This window comes from Equus quagga, chromosome 4, assembly GCF_021613505.1.
Source record: "Equus quagga isolate Etosha38 chromosome 4, UCLA_HA_Equagga_1.0, whole genome shotgun sequence".
Classification (NCBI taxonomy): Eukaryota; Metazoa; Chordata; class Mammalia; order Perissodactyla; family Equidae; genus Equus; species Equus quagga.
The window spans coordinates 77,569,446-77,590,592 of NC_060270.1; the positions used below are offsets into that span (position 1 = coordinate 77,569,446).

General features: G+C 38.7%; 1 protein-coding gene across 6 annotated transcripts in view; it reads right to left on the reverse strand.

Annotated features, from left to right (window-relative positions):
• NCKAP5 (NCK associated protein 5) overlaps positions 1–21,147 on the reverse strand; it is a 916,311-nt gene that overhangs the window by 268,410 nt on the left and 626,754 nt on the right. For all 6 annotated transcript variants that reach the window (XM_046659632.1, XM_046659633.1, XM_046659634.1 and 3 more), the window contains one exon: positions 8,801–8,950. In XM_046659632.1, the coding sequence (XP_046515588.1) occupies positions 8,801–8,950 (150 nt within the window). The remainder of the gene's footprint in view (positions 1–8,800; positions 8,951–21,147) is intronic.

Here is a 21,147-nt window from a genome sequence, read left to right on the forward strand (position 1 = left end):
ATTTTGGTGAGCCGCGGCACTTCATGATTGGCTGGGAGCAATCCTAAGGTATGCAGCCTTCCCAGGAGAAGTGGGGGAGACGAGTGGGCGAGTGTTACTGCTATAAGCAGCCTTTGGACTCAGTACAACTGAGATGAGTGTCATAATATCTGGCTTTGCTGGTTATTAACTACAATGGGGAATACCCCCAGAAAAGCTATCAGACATAAGGGGAAAAAAGCTGGCTCTTAAAAAGCCCATGCACAAATTCACCCATTTTGGAAAGCAACCTAAAAGGACCTGAAAGAAAGGTGCACAGTCCTTTGGTAAAAAGAGACTCACCTCCTAGGCTCTGGGTGTATCTTGGTGACAGGTGAGACTTCTCCAGGGACTGAGACATTGGCAGCAGCTATTAGTGTGACCTAGCATAGGCATGCTGACACAGATGCTGGCAGACGCCATGGGAGTTCTTCCCCTGGCCTGTTAGTTCAGGGGTCTGCCCCAACCACTAGAGCACTAATTTAGTGCAGCTCAGCCAGGGCAGGCTGCCTGCCCTAGAGACTGGCCCCACCTGACAGCAAGCCCTTGGGCAACTTGTGGGCCTGCGTAGTCTGGGTTCCTGGATCCTCAGCAGCAGGGTGAGAAAGTCCACTTCTGCAGGGCAGGGTGTGAGTGAAGAGCAGGTGGAATATGTGGGGCAACTGCAGTGGGGCAAGTGGAGCAGCTTCATGGGGTCAGGGTGCGCATACAGGGTAACACTGTGTTGATGGTGTGTGTGACCCTGTGGGCAGTGGGGCTTCTCAGCTGCAGAAGATTTGGCTTCTCAAACAGCCACATAGGGGATCAGCTGCAACTCCAAAGCCTGAAACAATTGGGTGCTCCCGTGTCTGGGGCCAGCCCCACTCAGCTGCAAACCTGAGAGAGCTGACAAGAGCCTATGGCCAGAGGCCTACAGCAAGTATAAGCCCTTGAGCCTAGCAACCAGCCATACTGGGGGGATTACTCACTTAACAGAAAAAGTGAAACAGGGCTATGCTATTAGACCTTTCAGCCAATTGTGCTGGAGCTCCCCACACCCAATAAAGTGACTGAAGGGTCCATAGCAGCCACACAAAGCTGAGCATTACAACCAGCTGACCAGGGGGACAGCCTAGCTTTCCTAGTCACCTGCAGCAAGAGCAACCCTGCTACAACAGAAGGACACACATAGCCCCCACAGGGGTCACTCCTGTAATATTTGGAACTGGTGACAAGAGGGAAGCATACTGCTGGGCCTCATAGGGCATCTCTTACATAAGGCCACCTCTCCAAGATCAAGAGATGCAGCTGACCCAACTAATACATAGATATAAACATGGAGAAACAGGCAAAACGAGGAGGCAAAGGAATATGTTCCAAGTAAGGGAACAGGAGAAAACCCCAGAAAAAGAACTAGAAACAGAAATAAATAATCTACTTGACAAAGCATTCAAACAAAAACTCATAAGGATGCTTACTGATCTTGGGAGAAGAATGGATGAACTCAGTGAGAACGTCAAAGAAGAACTGGAAAATTTAAAAAAGAACCAATCAGAAATGAAGATTACAACACTGGAAATGAAAAATTCACTAGAGGGACCACAGAACAGACTAGATGATAGAGAAGAATGGATCAGTGAGCTGGATGAAAGACTAGAGGAAATCACTCAAGCTGAATAGATAAAAGAAAAAAGAACTAAAAGAATGAGAACAGTCTAAGGGACCTCTATGACAACATCAAGTGCACTAACATTCATATTATAAGTGTCCCAGAAGGAGAAGAGAGAGATAAAGGGACAGAAAATCTATTTGAAGAAATAAAAGCTGAAAACTTTCCTAACCTAAGGAAGCAAGCAGACATCCAGGCACAGGAAGCACAGAGAGCACCAAACAAGATAAACCCAAAGAGGCTGACACAAGACACATTATAACTAAAATGTCAAGAATTAAAGATAAAGAGAAAACCCTAAAAGCCACAAGGGAAAGGCAAGTGACATACCAGGGAAAGTCCATAAGGCTATCAGCTGACTTCTGAGTTGAAAGCTTACAGGGTAGAAGGGAGTAACACGATATACTTAAAGTGCTGAAAAGAAAAAAACCTACAGCCAAGAACACTGTACTAGGCCAGATTATCATTCAGAATGGAAGGAGAGATAAAGAGTTTCCCAGACAAGCAAAAATTAAAGGAGTTTATCACCAAGAAACCAGTTTTACAAGAAATGCTAAAGGGACTTATTTAAATGGGAAAGAGAAGACCACAAACAGGAACAAGAAAATTATCCAAAAAAAAAAAAGGTAATAAAACAAAGGTAAAGGCAAAAATACAGTAAAGGTAGCCGATTAACCACCTATGAAGATAATATGAAGATCAGAAGTACTAAAATTACCTATTTCCATGGAAGAGGGTAATAGATATACACACACATAATAACAAGTTAGATATGATATCAAAAACGTAAAATGTGGGAGGAGAGGAGTAAAAGAGTAGAGCTTTTAGAAAGAAGTCAAACTAAAGAGACCATCAACTTAAAATAGATTGCTATATACATAGGTTATTATATATGAAAGCTATGATAATCACAAATCAGAAACCTAAAATAAATACACAAAAAATCAAGAGAAAGGAACCAAACATAATACTAAAGAAAGCCATCAAACCATAGGGAAGAAAGCAAGAGAAGAAGAAAGGAACAGAGAAGAACTACTACAGCACCCAGACAAAAACTAGCAAAATGGCGATAAGTACATACTTATCAATAGCTATTTTAAATGTCAATGGACTAGATGCTCCAATCAAAAGGCATAGGGTGGCTGACTGGATAAAAAAACAAGACCCATATACATGCTGCTTATATATGCACTTTAGACCTAAAGACACTCGCAAACTGAAAGTGAAGGGAAGGAAAAAGATACTCCACGCAAATGACAATGAAAAGAAAACTGAGGTGGCAATAATTATATTAGAGAAAATAGATGTTAAAAAAAAAACTATAACAAGAGACAAGGTCACTACATAATGATAATCCAAAAAGAGGATACAATACTTGTAAATATCTATGCACCCAACACAGGAGCACCTAAATATATAAAACAGTTATTAACAGACATTAAAGGAGAAATAGACAGTAACACAATAATAATAGGGGACTTCAACACTCCACTTACAGCAATGGATAGATCATCCAAACAGAAGATCAACAAGGAAACATTGGTCTTAAACGACACATTAGACCAGATGGAGTTAGTAGATATATATAGAACATTCCATCCCAAAACCACAGAATACACATCCTTTTCAAACGCACATGGAACGTTCTCCAGGACTGATTACATATTAGGCCAAAAAAATAAATTTAAGAAGATTGAGATAATACAAAACATCTTTTCTGACCACAATGGTATGAAACTAGAAACTAACCAAGGAAGAAAATCACAAAAGCTATAAATATGTGGAGATTAAACAAAATGCTACTGAACAATGACTGGGTCAATGAAAAAAATCAAAGGAGAAACCAAAGAGTACCTGGAGACAATTGAAAATGAAACTACAGCATGCCAAAATGGATGGGATACAGCAAAAGCAGTTCTAAGAAGGAAGTGTATAGCAATACAGGCCTACCTCAACAAGCAAGAAAAACTCAAATAAACAATCTAACAGTGCACCTAAAGGAAGTGGAAAAAGAAGAACAAAGCCCCAAATCAGTCGAAGGAAGGAAATAATAAAAATCAGAGCAGAAATAAACGCAATAGAGTCTTAAAAAACAATGGACAAAATCAATGAAACCAAGAGCTGGTTCTTTGAAAAGATAAACAAAATTGACAAACTCTTAGCTAGACTCACCAAGAAAAAAAGAGAGAAGGCTCAAATAAATAAAATCAGAAATGAAAGAGCAGGAATTACAACAGACACTTCAGAAATACAAAAGATTATAAGAGAATATGATGAAAAGCTATACGACAACAAATTGGATAATCTAGAAGAAATGGATAAATTCTTAAATTATATAACATTCAAAAACTGAATCAAGAAGAAATAGAGAATTTGAATAGACCAGTCACCAGTAACGAGATTGACACAGAAATCAAAAACCTCCCAAAAAATAAAAGTCCAGAACCAGATGGCTTCCCTGGTGAATTTTACCAAACATTCAAAGAAGACTTAATACCTATCCTTCTCAAACTCTTCCAAAAATTGAAGAGGAGGGGAAGCTTCCTAACTCATTCTACAATGCCAACATTACCCCGATACCAAAACTAGACAAGGACAACACTCAAAAAATAAAGTTACATGCCAATATCACTGATGAACATTGATGCAAAAATCCTCAACAAAATACTAGCAAATCGAAAATGAAAATACATTAAAAAGATCACACACCATGATCAAGTGGGATTTATTCCAGGGATGCAGGGATGGTTCAACATTCGCAAATCAATCAACGTGATACACCACATAAACAAAATTAAAAATAAAAATCACATGATCATCTCAGTAGATGCAGAGAAAGCACTTGACAAGACACAGCATCCATTTATGATAAAAACTGAATAAAATGGGTATAGAAGGAAAGTACCTCTACATAGTAAAGGAAATACATGACAAACTCACAGGTAATATCATTCTCAATGGAGAAATACTGAAAGCTATCCCTCTAAGAAGAGGAATCGACAAGGATGCCCACTTGCACCACTCTTATTTAACATAGTATTGGAATTCCTAGCCAGAGCAATCACGCAAGAAGAAGAAAGAAAAGGGATTTAAATTGAAAAGGAAGAAGTGAAACTGTCACTACTTGCAGATGACATGATTTTATATATAGAAAACTCTAAAGGATCCACCAAAAAACTTTTAGAAATAATAAATGAATATGGTCAAGTTGCAAGACACAAAATCAACATACAAAAATCAGTTGTGTTTCTATACACTAATAATGAAGTAGCAGAAAGAGAAATTAAGAATACAATCCCATTTACAATTGCAACAAAAAGAATAAAATACCCAGGAATAAACTTAACCAAAGAAGTGAAAGATCTGTACACCGAAAACTATAAAACATGGTTGAAAGAAATTGAAGAAGACACAAAGAAATGGAAAGATATTCTGTGCTCTTGGATTGGAAGAATTAACATAGTTAAAATGTCCATACTTCCTAAAGCAATCTACAGATTCAATGCAATCCTTAGCAAAGTTCCAACAACATTTTACACAGAAATAGAACAAAGAATCCTAAAATTTATATGGAACAACAAAAGACTCCGAACAGCAAAAGGAATCCTGAGAAAAAGAACAAAGCTGGTGGTATCACATTCCCTGATTTCAAAATACACTACATAGCTATAGTAACCAAAACAGCATGGTACTGGTACAAAAACAGACACACAGATCAATGGAACAGAGTGGAGAGCCCAGAAATAAACCCACACAGCTATGGACAGCTAATTTTCAACAAGGGAGCTAAGAACATACAATGGAGAAAGGAGAGTCTCTTCAATAAATGGTGTTGGGAAAACTGGACAGCCACACGCCAAGAATGAAAGTGGACCATTATCTTACACCACAAAAAATAACTCAAAATGGATTAAAGACTTGAATGTAAGACGTTAAACCATGACAATTCTAGAAGAAAACACAGCTAATATGTTCTTTGACAACAGTCTTAGCAGCATATTTTCAAATACCATGTCTGACTGGGCAAGGGAAACAACAGAAAAAATAAACAAATGGGACTACATCAAACTAAAAAGCTTCTGCACAGCAAGGGAAACCATGAACAAAATGAAAAGACAACCTAACAATTGGGAGAAGATATTTGCAAACCATATATGCGACAAGGAGTTAATATCCATAATATATATAGAACTCATACATTTCAACAACAAAAAATCTAACAATGCAATTAAAAAATGGGTGAAAGATCTGAACAGACATTTCTCCAAAGAAGATAGACAGATGGTCAACGGCACATGAAAGGAGTTCAACATCACTAAATATTAGGGAAAGGCAAATCAAAACTACAATGAGATATCACCTCACATCCATCGGAACAGCTATACTTCACAAGACAGGAAACAAGAAATGTTGGAAAGGATGTAGAGAGAAGGGAACCCTCATATACTACTGATGGGAATGTAAACTGGTGCAGCCACTATGGAAAACAGTATGGAGATTCCTCAGAAAATTAAGAATAGAACTAGCATATGATCCAGCTATTCCACTGCTTGATATTTATCCAAAGAACATGAAAACATGAATGTGCAAAGATACATGCACCGCTATGTTCATCGCAGCATTATTCACAATAGCCAAGACTTGGAAACAACGTAAGTGCCCATCAAGGGATGAATGGATAAAGAAATGTGGTATGTATACACAGTGGAATACTACTCAGCTGTAAGAAACAATGAAATCTGACCATTTGTGACAACATGGACACAAACTTGAGGGCGTCATGCTAAGCAAAATAAGTCAAAGGGAGAAAGTCAAATACCGTATGATCTCACTCATCAGTAGGAGATAAAAACAACAACAAACAATCACATAGAGACCAACATTGGATTGGTGGTCACCAGAGGGGAAGAGCGGAGGAAGGACGACAAAAGGGGTGATTAGGCACACGTGTGTGGTGATGAATTGTAATTAGTCTTTAGGTGGTGAACAGGATGTAATCTGCACAGGAATTGAAATATAATGATGTACACCTGCAATCTGTATGTTATAAATGAATGTTACCACAATAAAAAAAAGCCAAAAAAGGTCTCAAGACAGCCATTTAGTAACAAATAAAAGCAGCTGACTTCCCCTTAAAACAAAGAAACAGAAAATATTTGGGGGAATTATAATTGTGGAGCTGAATGGCACTTAGAGATATCATCTATTGCATCCAACTGATGCTGGATGCAAGAATTGTTGCCTGAAGTATAAAGATCTCTGTTGAAAAAAAAACTACCATTTCTCTTTGACTCAGTAACAGTTTAAGAAACATTCGCTGCCAAAGATATTTTTTAAATACCTCTTAGCTTGATTAAATAAAATGTCCTTCACAAAGTTGTCTCAGCGACAATTAAATGAACTAAGAGCAATTTTCACTGTAGGCATAAATAAAACTAACAATTTAAGTACATGGTTCTAGGGGAATAAGAAATTGTAATATCAACTCATTTCTACTATTAAATCCATTTAATTCAACCTCAAGACAAAGCTATGTGTTTCTAAAACTCTCTGAGAGCAACCTCAGTCTCCCTTGAGACGGCTTTCCCACCTTTTACAGTGGTTATCTTAAAAATGACAAAAGTATGAGACCCTTTGGTGACACACGGGTGATTCCTGGTCATTTGTCCAAGAGGAGCTGTCAGCGCTTCCCTAAGTTGCCCTCTCCTTTGCCCCATATTTGACATCACTTGCTTAACCTGTCTACCTTCAGTCACTCTGTGTGGAGTAGCTACATTTTTTCATACATAGCTCTTTTATTAATCATTGTATCCAGATAAATAGGAAAAAAAGTGATTTAAAGAAAAGCAGGAGTCTTAGAGTAGGTGGATAGAAGAGACCAACTGCCAGGCCCCATTGTACAAATATTAACTCATCTAATCCTCATTACTTCCCTGTAAGATGTTACTGTTGTTGTCCCCATTTCTGCAGTGGAGGATACAGTTTCAGAAGGCCTAATTAATTCACCCAAGGCTTCAAAACCAGAAAGCAGTAGAATTGGAATTTAACAAAACCCTGGGAATCTGGCTCCAAAGTCCATAATCTTAACCCTTAACTCTTTTGCTTTACTGTTGCTGAGAAAATTAGAGCAAAAAGCGCATGCTCACTATCCACAGCAAGGTGGCTAAGAGGCAGGATTGCAGTAACCAAGCATTGAAAGCAAGACCTTCCTAGCTCTTGTTTCTTCACCTTACTGAAGTTTTCAGGATTCTGTAGACTCTATGGTAGAACCACATTTTTCAAAGTTGGTTGAAGGTCCCTTGTACCTAGTTTAAGATGAGAGGGGCTAACCATAATCCTTGCTTAAAAGTAATTATGTCCCAGTTCTATATGCTAACAGAAAATTTATTGAAAGGAGACAAAGCAACTCATAGGTAAAGCCATCTTTGCTGAGTCTTTCCTCATGTGAAATCTCAATCAAGACCTAGTAACTGGAATGTTCTTTGAGGACTGCCAAATACCTTTAGGAATTAACACTTGAAGTGATGTCAAATGCCACTAAGTAATAGACCAGTGGTTCCAAACTGTGTTTTGGGAGACTGCCGGGTCCCAAATCCTCCTTAAAACACCCTCTAGCTCAGCTTTGCTTCAACTTTTATATATTTTACACGTTGAAATTCTACACAGGTTTTTTTTTTTTAAAGAAATGGTTATATTGCTTAAAAACTTTAATTTTTATTTTACGATCATCCTTACATAGTATTTTTTTTTTTTCTTTGATTCATTCACTCATTCATCCATTATAGTAAGTATTGGGAAAACAAGGTGAAATATTACACAGCCCCTGCCCTCAAGGAGCTTGGAATTTGAGGCGATCCTACTCAGTTTGAGGGATGAACTGAACTTAAAATGAATTATTGCCTTATATACTCTTTTTAAGACAATGCAATCATAGTCACTAAATCAAGACTCTTTCAGTGCTACAAATTTTAACTTTTTGCTCATCGTTGACAAAGCAATCACAATGAGAGACACTAGATCCTGTTAGTCAGAACTGAGAGAGGAAGATTTATACTCACTCAAAACCAGCGCCAATAAAAGAAGCAGAACACTGTTATTTTTCTTTAAACATGCAGCATTTGTTTCATTTCTTACCTCTAGAGCTTTCAATCTTTCTAACAGCAATTTGGTCTTTCCTTTCCCCTCGTCCGCACTGCTGCTTTCGCTCCGCGAATCCTCATCCACCACCATGTGAAGTTCTTCCAAAGCTTCCTTGTGTTTTCTCTCTTCCTCTGGCAGTTTTTCCTGAAGCAAGAAAGAATTATTGTTTTCAATAATCTCCACTGAAAAATAAGCAAGTTTACGAAGTTTGGAATATCCCAATTGCATCTGCATACTTTCCAGGGCTGAGGGAGAAAAGATTTTGCTAAACCAATTCTGAGTGGTGCTTACATTAGTAAACACAGTAGATATTTTTAATACCTGGCAAGACAAAGCCACTGGGTCACCACCTCTGAATGTACACATCCTCTGCTCTGTTGGAGAAGTGACCCAGCCAACAAAGCCTTAGGTGGAGTCATGCAGTTAATCCCTTTTTATCTGCACCGTGGAATTCAGCTGTGTTCTCAACTGGGGAAAAAATAAGTCAACCTTTGTAGTACTTGATTTGAAAACAACTTAGCTCCTTAAAATAGGATCATTAAAGTCACTGGACATGCAACCATGTAATTAATTTAAGGGATATGAAAATATCACAAAATACTGAGATGATAGTGATTTCAGAATTCTAAGCTGAAACCAGTTAGTTCCTTTGGCTCAATAGTAACACAGCTCTTAAGACTACCCCTTGTCCCTTTTCTAACACTCCAGGATTTGTAGTATAGCCTTAAGGCAGACATAAAATGTTGTATTATCCTGTCTTGCCTCCCTGTTAGAAGCCCCTTACTCAACCTTCTGTCTGGCAGCTTTTTGGAAGTTGAGAAGTGTTAATTTGAGCCTCATGATTGGCTTTTGTTTTCAAGGGAGAAAGAAGTGTCAAGAGAACATCATATGAAAATAAGCGTATCCATTTTGTACACATATCAAGACCCTCATGCTATAGAACCAGATGACATCATTCCATCACACTATTTAGTTTTAACCACAACACTGCAGAAATAATTGTCTTAATACAGCTGGTTGTCAACCATGTGGGCTAAATTAGATTATCGATGGTGAGAGACTTCTTTACATTTGGCACTAAACTAAGGTCATTTGTAAATACAGAAGCACAAAAGATACAATTCTTAACCTCTAGACACTTACACAATATACTTAGAAAAGAAGAGCACAAGAAAAAAAAACAAGTTTTTAAACTGTGTTCATGAAGATGTCTTTGGAGGCTCCAAAAATGTTTAACTTATTTTTTTAAAATAAGTTATCAAGTATGTAAAGAAATACGCCTTAATATATATAGACATATGTATAAGTATACATGAATTTGTATATAGTCATACATCACAATGATGGGGATACAGTCTAGGAAATGCATCTTTAGGCGATTTCATTATTGTGCAAACATTATAGAGTGTACTTACACAAACTAGATGGTATAGCCTGCTACACACATAGGCTATAGGGTACTAATCCTATGAGACCACTGTTTTATATACAGTCCATTGTTGACCAAAATGTCATTATGTGGCACATGACTATAGATATGTAAAATACCAGAGACCACATGGTAACTTGATCCATGTTAATTTGTTCTGTACTGATTTCAAGATATAACGTCTCCTGTCATCTCTGTATATAAATGTGCAACTGATTAGGAAAGGGATAGCTCTTTATGCAATCAGGCCTGAGCGTGTCTAATCTCATATAACGTGCAAGTATATTCACTTCCATAGCAGGTATGAGTTCCACTCAGATAAATGCTGGGCAAGTCTAAGGTGCAGATCCTCAAGCCAGAACAAAAATCTAGATCATGACAATATTTTTACAGTTTTGACTCTTTCAAGTTTGGCTGCTTGTTAGATTTTCATTTCCCTGATAAGGAATATGTAGTCTGTAGAGTTGCCAACTCTGAAATGAAGAGGTCCTTCTACCTGTCTTCTAAGATTGGGGATCACTGTAATTAAACTCTCAACTGGGACTGTAAAGCAAGCCGTTTACAAAAATATCATCATCTATATCTATTTCCCCATGTGAATTATGGTTTTTCATGGCTCTCTCAGCAAATTACACTTGTATTTTCTTTTATATATATATATATATATATATATCATATATATATATATGAAGCACCCTGTAATAATGAAGGTTCTATAGCTAATTAAAACAGACAAAGAGAAGCTGGTGTGGTGGATGAAAAGCCAAAAGACTTTTGAATATGACAACCGGATTCCAGATCTACCATTTACCAGCTTAACAAATAATCTTGGGCAAACTATTTAATTTTAATAACTCTTGGTTTCTTTTTCTCCTAAATGTCTAAATGAAGCTAGTGCCATCATATATAACATACATACATATACAGCCAATTCGCAATTTTCCTGGTAGTTATATTCCATAGAGTTGTCACGAATTCTGCATTAGTGAACACGGTATCCTTGCTCCTGGGGGAAATACAGGGTTATGTTCCTGTGAGCCTCTGGTCACAATATCTTCATCACTAATCAATTCATAACCTTGTTTTACAAGTGTTTCTGTTTAAAGATACCTTATTTAGTATATATCGTTGACTCATTACCATTGAACAAACAGGCAACAGCACTATAACTCATGACTGAGCAAAGCTTATCTAACACCCATTTTCTCCATAAGGCCCCCACAGCCTTCTTGCACACAGGAACACTATACAGCACTTCAGCATTGGGCTTGGAGGCTATTCTAAACTGCAAACTCACTAACAATAAAAGTAAAATGTGAAAAATGTGGCTCTAAATAGAGCACAAAAAGGATACCTGTGTACAGTATGAGACCTGAACTAAGAAGACAGAGTGTTGCCTTGTTTGACCTCAGCTGGGAACGTGCATGGCAGATGACTCAAAGTTTTCACCACTCTGTACATGTCCATGAATGACCATGAGAGCACCATAAGTGTTGATTTGGGGATTGCAAATAAATTTTAGAGAGTAGGCGAATTCACAAATACAGAATCCCCAAATGATGAGGATCGATGGCGCACTCACACACACACACACACACACACACACACAATTTAAAGTGTCCAGGCATAGTGTCTAAATATTATTAGATGAAACAACTGGAAACATTTCAAGATAATATAGATTATGAGTATTTAGATTACATAAAATGCAAGAGTCATTTTACATAGTTCGAAGAAGGGGTGATCAACAAGGGCTGTGGGATATGATTTCATGGAAATGGAATGTGACTTATGCTCTGATGCAGCGATACAACTTGAACAGTTAGAGAGACATAGGGTGGGATTTTGGGTCAAAGAGAAAACTGAGACAAAGGCTCCCAGTCAGGAATACATTTTGCCCTTATTGATTTATGAGGAAACCAGTTTGATTAGGGTGCAGAAAATTTTTTTGAGAGATTAGTTGAGTAAGAGGATTGGAGAGTGCAAGAGAGAAATGATTCTTAGAACTGAGAAAGAAAAATTTAGGCACAATTCATATGTCCATTTGTTCATCCTACAAATGTGTATTGAGCACCAGCTATTGACCAATTGCTGTTCTAGGTGCTAGAGATACAGCAAACTAGATGAAGTTCCTATATTCCATGACCTTATCTTCTAATGGTGGGAAACACAAACTCCAAATCAAATCAGTAAGTTATATAATCGTAGCTAGTGGTGAATGCTATGAAGAAAATAAAACAGCTTAATGTGATGGACAGTGGTATGTTTAGGGACAATGTTAGACATTATGACATTGGTGTAAGGCTGTCTGAGGAGGTGGCCATTTGAGCTGAGATCAAATGATGAGAAGGAAGCAGTCACGTAATGGCCTGGGAGAAAAGCATTCCAACCTTGCTGCCCAGTTGAGGGAGAATCCGTGTAATGGAGAATAGCGACTGTAAAAGAAAGAATAATAGGAAATGAGAAAGAAAGCTGGACCAAGGAGGGTCTTGCAAGGCACAGGAATGGGTTTGGATTTTATTCTAAGTGCAGGAAAGAGGCTTTGGATGCTAAGCAGGGAAGTGATGGCTTCTGATTTACACTTGAGAAACATCATCCTGACCACTGCAATGGAGAATGGGCTGTGGAGGGAAGGAGCTGGGAGACCAGCTGGGAGGGCTTTATTTAGGAAGGAATAAAAATTAGGAATACTTTGAAGGCTTTGGATAAGGACTTACCAAACACAGTTCTCACACTGGATGGTAGGTCAGAAGGCCTGGCTTCAAAGCCCTGCTTTTACCCTTTTACACCTTGTTAGGCAAATCATTCAACCTTTCTCGTCCTCAGTTTCCCCCAGATGTAAAATGAGATGGAGGGACGAAAGGTCCCTTCCAATGTTAAAATTCTAAGAATTTTTTCAGGAAGGAAATGTTGTCAGTATGCTTAGTGTTAACAGAGATGACAAGAGAACAGAAAAAGGTCCTCTACATTTTGTAATAAGAAGGTTGTTAGTGAGGACTGGAGAGCTGTTTGACTGAAGTGTGATGATGGTACCCAAATTGTCAGTGGTTAAGCAAAAAATGAAAAGAGAAAATAGGGGCAATTTTCTTAGAAGCTTTCTCAAAAGGTTGGCAGGGCAGGGAAGGAAATATAAAGAACTGTAGCCAAAGGGCATCACAGAGACAAGTGGAAATCTTTTTCAAGATATAGAAAACTACGTTGTTTGCAGGACTGAAGAGAAGAGGCAGCACTGGAGAAGGCAGCAAAGGTGGGACGCGTGAAGAGATCTCCAAAGCAGAGCAGGCCGAGGGTGAAAGGCACTGAGGGAAGAGGCAAGGTTTTGTTTTTTAAAATGTGGTTCCCTGCAAAATATTACTTTATAACTTAATTTTTCAGTTAATATTTCTTAATCATTAGTTAGCATCTAGCTTGAGTTCTCAAAGAACAAGGATTTGAGCACATGCAGTTCATTTGAGAAATGCACGAAACACCGGTAAAGATGCGACTCAAGGAAGAGAAGAGAGCCGTTGATAGGCGTATTACTAAGCAACTGAAGCTAAATTGATGGGAGACCCACAGAAAACTCGGGGCAATACACAGGCCTTAGAATCATCCCACCCCGGGGGTAAGGGAGTTGGGGTGCTTATGCACCAGCACACGAGAGTCAATGGTTGAAAACAGCTCCCAGGGTGGCAATTTCATGGCACTTCCAGCCTGCCACAGGCTGTGAGGCTTTGCATACTCTTCACATAAAAGTGCCCTCTGACACAGACACTGGCAGCTGGGAGTCATAGGAGCACTCTGGATGGTTCCAGCGCACGGGCAGGGCACTACCAATGTCCACTACAGCTAGACAGGAGGCTTGTGACTGCTCTGACGTGACACTATCCAGGAAGGAAAGCCACATTTGTATGCTGCTCAGACTAGTCATTGACCTAAAAGCATACTTGCTTGTGTTCTACACTCTAAAATGCCAGGAAACAATCCAGAATGTGAAGTTATCTGTCCTGTCCTTTTCTCCACTCTTGTCTCCTTAATCACTTACCAATGAGAGTGAGAGGGTATAATGTAGTAATGGGAAAAAGGAAAGACTTAAAGGACATATTTGAAGTAAGTAGATGAGCAAAAGAGAAAAATGAGTGGAGAGCAAGAGGCAGAAGAGAGGAAGTTCTGAGAGAGCTGGAAATATGGCTGTCTCCCATTGATAGATCACAATTGTTATTTCAGAAAGGACAGCTCTTAAATTTATATTACACTCATAAAAGCGTGAAATATTTAAAAAAATCAAGTATGTGTATTCTATCCACACATAAATAACTCATTACAATCAGAAAATTTAGCTTCTTTGTTAATTAATCACCTGTGATATACATGGTAAAAAGAGAGCAAGACAGGTCAGAAACATGTGGTTTTAAATAAAATATACTCTCCTTATGAACCTCCAAGAGAGAGACAAGGAAAATAAGCCAAGTCCACTGCTGAGGATGCCAAACTGTGAAAAGAATAAGTTGATTCCAGAGGTGACCTGTTTTCATGTTTTAGTTCTTTATGGACTTTAATCAGCAGTGAATTCTATAAAAGTGAGGCCACCACACAAACAACTTTCACTCCCCACATATTTCATCTATGGTTGAGACCATAAGCTTGTTTGCCTCAACAAATACCAGGCAGTACGGAGGAAGCTAAAGATTTAGGAGCTCAGTTAGCATCCATGGGTTTAAATCAAATTTGGCCTTGTCGGTACATAAAGCCATCCTTAGAGCTATAAGTTTCTCTAAGTGGTTACCAGGGTAATGATTCACCTTTGGGGGAGCTCTCATCTTTTGTTCTCAAGCAGTCAGCATCATCAGGCCTATGTAAAATAATATCAATCAACACAAAGCTCTAGGTTACATCAGTTCAACTCAGATAGATGACAGTTCAGGAAGCTCAGCTAGTCCAAAGAGCAGCAGCATAGCTCTTCGCTGATGGCCAGCTACTGCTCACTCAAACACATTTGGAGGAAAATGATCATAATGTCCTTTCCCAAAATGCGTCTTACCCATCTTCCAGTCTCCAGCCTCAGCAGACCCAGCACAAAGTAGGACTTAAGGAAGAGTTCATGAGGTCACCTTACTTTATAATTAATTAATCCATCCATCCCACAAATATTCACTGAGTAGCTTTTATGTGCCAGGCACTGTGGAAGTTGCCAGGGATACCAAGGTGAATGAAAACACATGTGGCCCTTATGGAGGGAGAGCCTTGTGGAAGGAGAGAGTTAATAATCAAAATGTCACAAGGAAATGTAAAATAGCACTGTGATAGGTGCTGTGAAGAAGAGTTGCCAGGTGCTTGGAGATTCAATAATACAGGGATGCAAAAGAGAGGTCAGGAAAGGTTTCCCAGATTGAGCTGAGATCTGAAGGCACCATAGGAGTTAACCAGGAAATGACCATGAGGTTGGAGACAGGGAGGGCACTTAAAAAAGTCTGAAAGGAGGCCTGTGTAGCTGGGGAGGGAAAGGAGGCTAGATGGGCTGATGGGGCCAGGCTATAAGTCAAGGAATTTTGCCTCTACTTCAAGGGCAAGAGGAAGCCATAGACTGTGTGTGTGTGCGTGTGTGTGTGTGTGTGTGTGTGTGTATGTGTATCCATGTGGTAGGATGTGTGTTCTGAAATAGCTTTCTGGTACAGTGTGGAGGATGGATTGGAGGGAGGTTAACACAGATGTGGGGAAAATAAGATGCTACTGCAATAGTCTAAGCAGGAGTTGACTGAACTATGATGAAAATGACAATCTCACAAAATGAGATCTCAACGTTTGTAAATCATCTTGTAATTTTGACTCTTTAGTATGCAGTTCTTCCAACAATAATAAATAACTAATGTTTCCTTAGGTCATGGTTCAGAGAGAGGGGGTCAACAGCCACTGGCATCAGAGTCAATGGGGTCGGGGGAGGGCAGAAATGTTGCTTGTTTAAAATGCAGACACCTTGGCCAACTCCGGCCCTAGTGAATCACACTATCTAGGAGTGAGGCCAGGAATCTTTAACTTTAGAGAAAATCGCAGGTAATTCTAATCCATGCCCAAGTTTAAAGAGCCTCTGGACAAAGATGCTCTGGTATAGAATGTAAATCACTTTTACTTTAGATAAGATTTCGAGGCTGCACATTTGATTTAATTCTTATAATTAATATGTAAAATGAACAGATAATTAATCATCTAAACCAATTCCCACTGGAGAGTAAAGCAAGGGGGTGGTGGCTATTAACAGTATACTGGGACAGTCGGGGTAAGCCAGGCAAACTGGGACACATTCACCCAGACCTGGCTAAATCCTACTTCAGTAATAGATGTCAGATGTTGACATACACAATAGAAACTACTTTGTATTAGCTTGATGAGAGATCCTTGGGAAATTTCTCTTTGAGTCCTGAGAGCATAGTGCCCACTGTATGATCGTTCCTTTTCAGAGAAGCAGATGGCATTAATAGTTTGTAACTACTTTCAATGGCTTCTACAGCCAGAGACACTAAGGTTCCAAGAGACAGGTTCCACATGAGCAATATGGGAGGGGAAAAATTCCTCTGCTTCTTAATTTAAAAATGAGGCTTGCTTGCCCATTGTTTTTTATTAAAAAATAAAATCTATCAGTGTCCTAAATGAGGTAGGAAAGTGGCAGTTGGTTGTCACAACAAGCTCACAATTTCTATTGTAAGAAAAGGAATAAAAGAAGTTTAAACATTCTTGCCCCCTCCCCCGACCCTCAGCTCCACTGGGTGTGTGTGGTTGCCTGGTTGTGTGTGCAAAGGTTCGACTTCAACATGGTGGCCCTGCTGTCTTCCACTCCATCACTGTGGGAACGACACTAGGTCTGAGCGCAGGACTGTGAGGATAATTGAAGAACCTCAAATTAGGGCAGAGGGGAAAGGCAGTGTGTGTCACATTTGGACATACCCTGGCATTTCATTTGATAGGAAAAAGGGAGAGTCAGCCTCATTTGTTTCTTGAGGTCCATCAAGTTGCCTGTCACGGTGATCTATTCTTATCCAGAGTAGTAAGTCTATTCTTATCCAGGGTGGGAACATTTTTATCAAGTTTTAGAACAAGTGGGAATAAGAAATCTACATTCCAGTCGTAGCTCTGCCACTTACCAGTAGTGTGATTTTAGACAAGTCACAAAACTCCTCTGTCCCTCAGTTTCTTCAACCGTGGATAAAATTCACAGCAGTAGACTAACTCAAAGGGCCCTTCTAGCTTTACATTTCTATAATTTTGATCATCTGTAAAAAGCCGACTCAGAAGGATAAGTATTTAAACACTGCCAAAGTTCAGGGATTTTAATACGGAATACTATTAAGGTTAGATCTGCCTAGAAGATACCTTGCCTAATAAAATCTTTATGTTTCTTTTCCAGAGTATGTTTCTCTCTCTCTCTTTTTTCCATGAAAAAAACCTTGCCTTGTTTTGCTGTGTACTTCTCTTAGGCCGTAAGATCAAAGTCACCTAACTCAAACTTTGTATTTAGCACATTCCATTCCCTGCCTGTAAGAAATGAAAGGTCTGGTGAGCAATGTTGAAAGTCTGGTGAAAGATACTGCAAACACTCACAGGAAATCGTGCCCAACGCGAGTCCTCCCTGAGGGAATCTGCTTATGGGAGGAATAATTCCAAGCATCTTCCAGTTGCAAAACTTTAGGAAAAAAAAAGAAAATTCACACATTTCTCTATTTTTATTATTTTTGACTCTCATGGCTGACACAAAGCAACATGTAGAAACACTGCATGTATGGCAATAATAGTTATACTCTGCTCCAGCTCATTCATCCTTTCTCTGATGAAGATTGCCCTTATCTCTTAGCGCTGCTCAAAAAAAAAAGAAAGAAAGCCACCTCAAGTGCACGCAGTTTTCTAACCTGAAGATGGCAAAATGAAACCACGGCAATAGGAAGAAACGTCAAACTATCCACCTTTGGAAAGCTGCAGCAGTTAGAACAGAATTTTTTTCATTTTGAATATCCAACCATGTGTTAAGTCCACCTACTCATGTGTAGTAAAAACATAAAAAGGTATAATTTAGGATTGATCACATAAGCCAGAGACTTCAGTGGTGTTAGCATAAAATGTTCTTTCCAGAACACAAAAGGCATAACAAATAGCATCTAATATTTGTATAACACCTCAGAGTTAAACCACACAACCTCGTACATACCATTTTATACACTCACAACAATGGGTACATAGAGCAAATATTCCTGACCCTCTTCACAGACAAGAAAACAGGCTCCAATAGGGTATTAAGTGACCTGTTAACAGCAAGTGGCAGAGCCAGAATTGAAATACAGTTCTCATTTCAAATATCATGCTCTTTCCACAGACTCAGCTACTTGTTCCGGACTTTCCCATGCATCTAGAGATTTATCCTTAACAGTAATTCTGTCTGAGAATCTGTGATCTTTATCCAACCACGAACCACACTGCTGACAGCATCTCTCCCAAGGCGCCCAGGCCAATCCTCTGAGAGTGGGTGATTTTATCAGAGATGTCACGTTTAGCCTCAGATGACTATCAGAAGAATAGGTTTAACAAACCACTATGACTTCCATAGTTAATGATGATTCAATTAGTTCAAAACATAAGCACAAACCATAATCTAGGCTAAATGGAAATGTAGAGGCCAGCCTTCTGGCTGACAGCCGCCCCAGTGAGCCCTGGTGCTTTCAGCTTCCGTGATTTATTTACTCATTTGTTTTCTGGTGGTGGGGAGGGTGCACAGAATATATTGTCACTTTAGATAGCACTTCGGCAAATACCATGACAACATTCTCAGGGATCACTAGCAGCTTTTTTTCAGCACAAGTATACTAAACTTTAAAGGGGGGAAAATAGCATCAGATAAATCACAGGATTTTAAAAGAACATTCCAATTTGTTCACAGTTTAACATTACTACTGTCAGGCCAAACATATAAAACTCTTCTTTTTCATCCCTGGATTTGACTTACAAAGTGAACAAAGCACACAGTAAAATCCCCAAGATTAAATGTGTATGATGGATATAAGAACAAAGTGTTTTCTTTATGTCTCTGATATGAACCCACAACCACTGGCATATCAATTCACATCTACTCCACATTATTTTTCACTCAAAACACTCCTCGATATTGCCGACTAGCTTCCATATGAACAGCTCTGTGAAGTTACATTAATAAATTTTCAGACGATGCTTTTATTGCCTGTTCCATCTATCAGCAACATTTATTTCTTTAAAAAAAAGTTCAATTCTAAAGGCACTTTCCATAAAAGGAAACTCAACTGTGGAATAGGATGGTGTGAAAAAGCGAGCCATAATTTTCATTAAAGGCATGGTCTGAGAAGATTAGCAACAGAAATTATGGCCTTGTAGCCCATGAATTGTTGTCTGAGTGTAACCTGAGCAGAAAGAAATCAGAAACAGAAAGAATGTCATGTAGATGGGGAATTTCAGTGGTTAATGGTTACACTTAGACACTTGGAGGTCAATAAAAATAACTCAGAAGTTAATGTCAAAATTTGTACTCAAATTCAATCTCTCTCTTCCTCCTCTGTCCTCTTCTCCTCCACCCCTGTTTTCTGAAAGAATTCACAGGACACAGGAGACAGAGAGCCATCAGAGGCAAGCTGAGCTCATGGCTATCCCAAAATGAATTGATAAGTTAGTCACTGACTAGTGAGAAGTAGGCAGGTGGCTATATTACTATTGTTTCTTATACCTCTACAACAGCCATATGTCTGAGATTCTTGGACAGAATTTTAATTTAAAGTAAATTTAAGCAATTCAAAATTTTCTATCTCACTCTCCCCTAAATACACATTGTCAGATGACCAATGTGTCCAAATTTTTGTTCAGAAAATTTGGTCAATATGGTATATATATTTTTTGACAATTGTTGGCAGAAAAGTATTTATGTATCTTCTGAGTTTGTTAAACTGAAGTGAACTGGGAGGCAATTGCCTCTGCTAAGAAAGAATTATTTAACTGTGCAGATGTAGTAATAATAACAACAATAATAAATAGTTCATATGGAGAAGAGAATTTGCTATTCCAAGTTCAGTAAACAGACTTTGCATGCACTTCACCAGGTCGCAATTATAATGAAAGACCTTCGGGGCAGGAATAATATTTTATATATCACATCCCCAATGCCACACCCTGTACAACGCAGAAGTCACTCAATGACTGTCCAATGTTGTTGAATATGTTGATGCTGAATGAAGGATCATATCACCTTGTCTTACCTCTGATGACACTATGCATATGCTTAATGCTGAACTATTTAAATATTCTGAAGTATTTTCAACAGAAAACTATTTTTAAGCAAGTATTTTGCTATCAGAAACAGAAAGCAATAGACTGCTAGGATATTTGCATAAAAGATAAAAGCACCATTAAATTGATTTCCACTGCTAGAAAATAAGATTTTGCATACTTATCCTTTAACTGACACCCCCATCACAAGCATCCCACAGAGGAACACATCAGCTTTTAAGCCATAAAGTTGTCTATCCTCAAATGCCCTGGGAATTTCTAGAGACTCATAGACACATTCCTAATCAACGTACTCTTTTCCTCCCACCTTCCTCCTTCTTGGGGTTACCTAAAAGAAAAGCTCTAATGAGGTATATTCATTGTACTTTTGAAATTCAGAGATGGATTATCTAGTTAATTCTCTTGGGGGCTCATGTCAGAACAGAGAGAAGTCTCATCTATTTGCACCTAAATGAAACGTAAGGATAAAGCAAGAGTATTACATTTTTTCTAGCATAATTTACATCCTACCTGTTCTTCCTAGTCAGGAAAAATTCAGCGCATAGTGTAGGGTTTAATTGCTTGAGGATTTTACTGACGAAATTTTGCCAGTAACATTGTCCTGGTGTGCTTTTTGACATTCTGACTATTATTTTTATCCCTA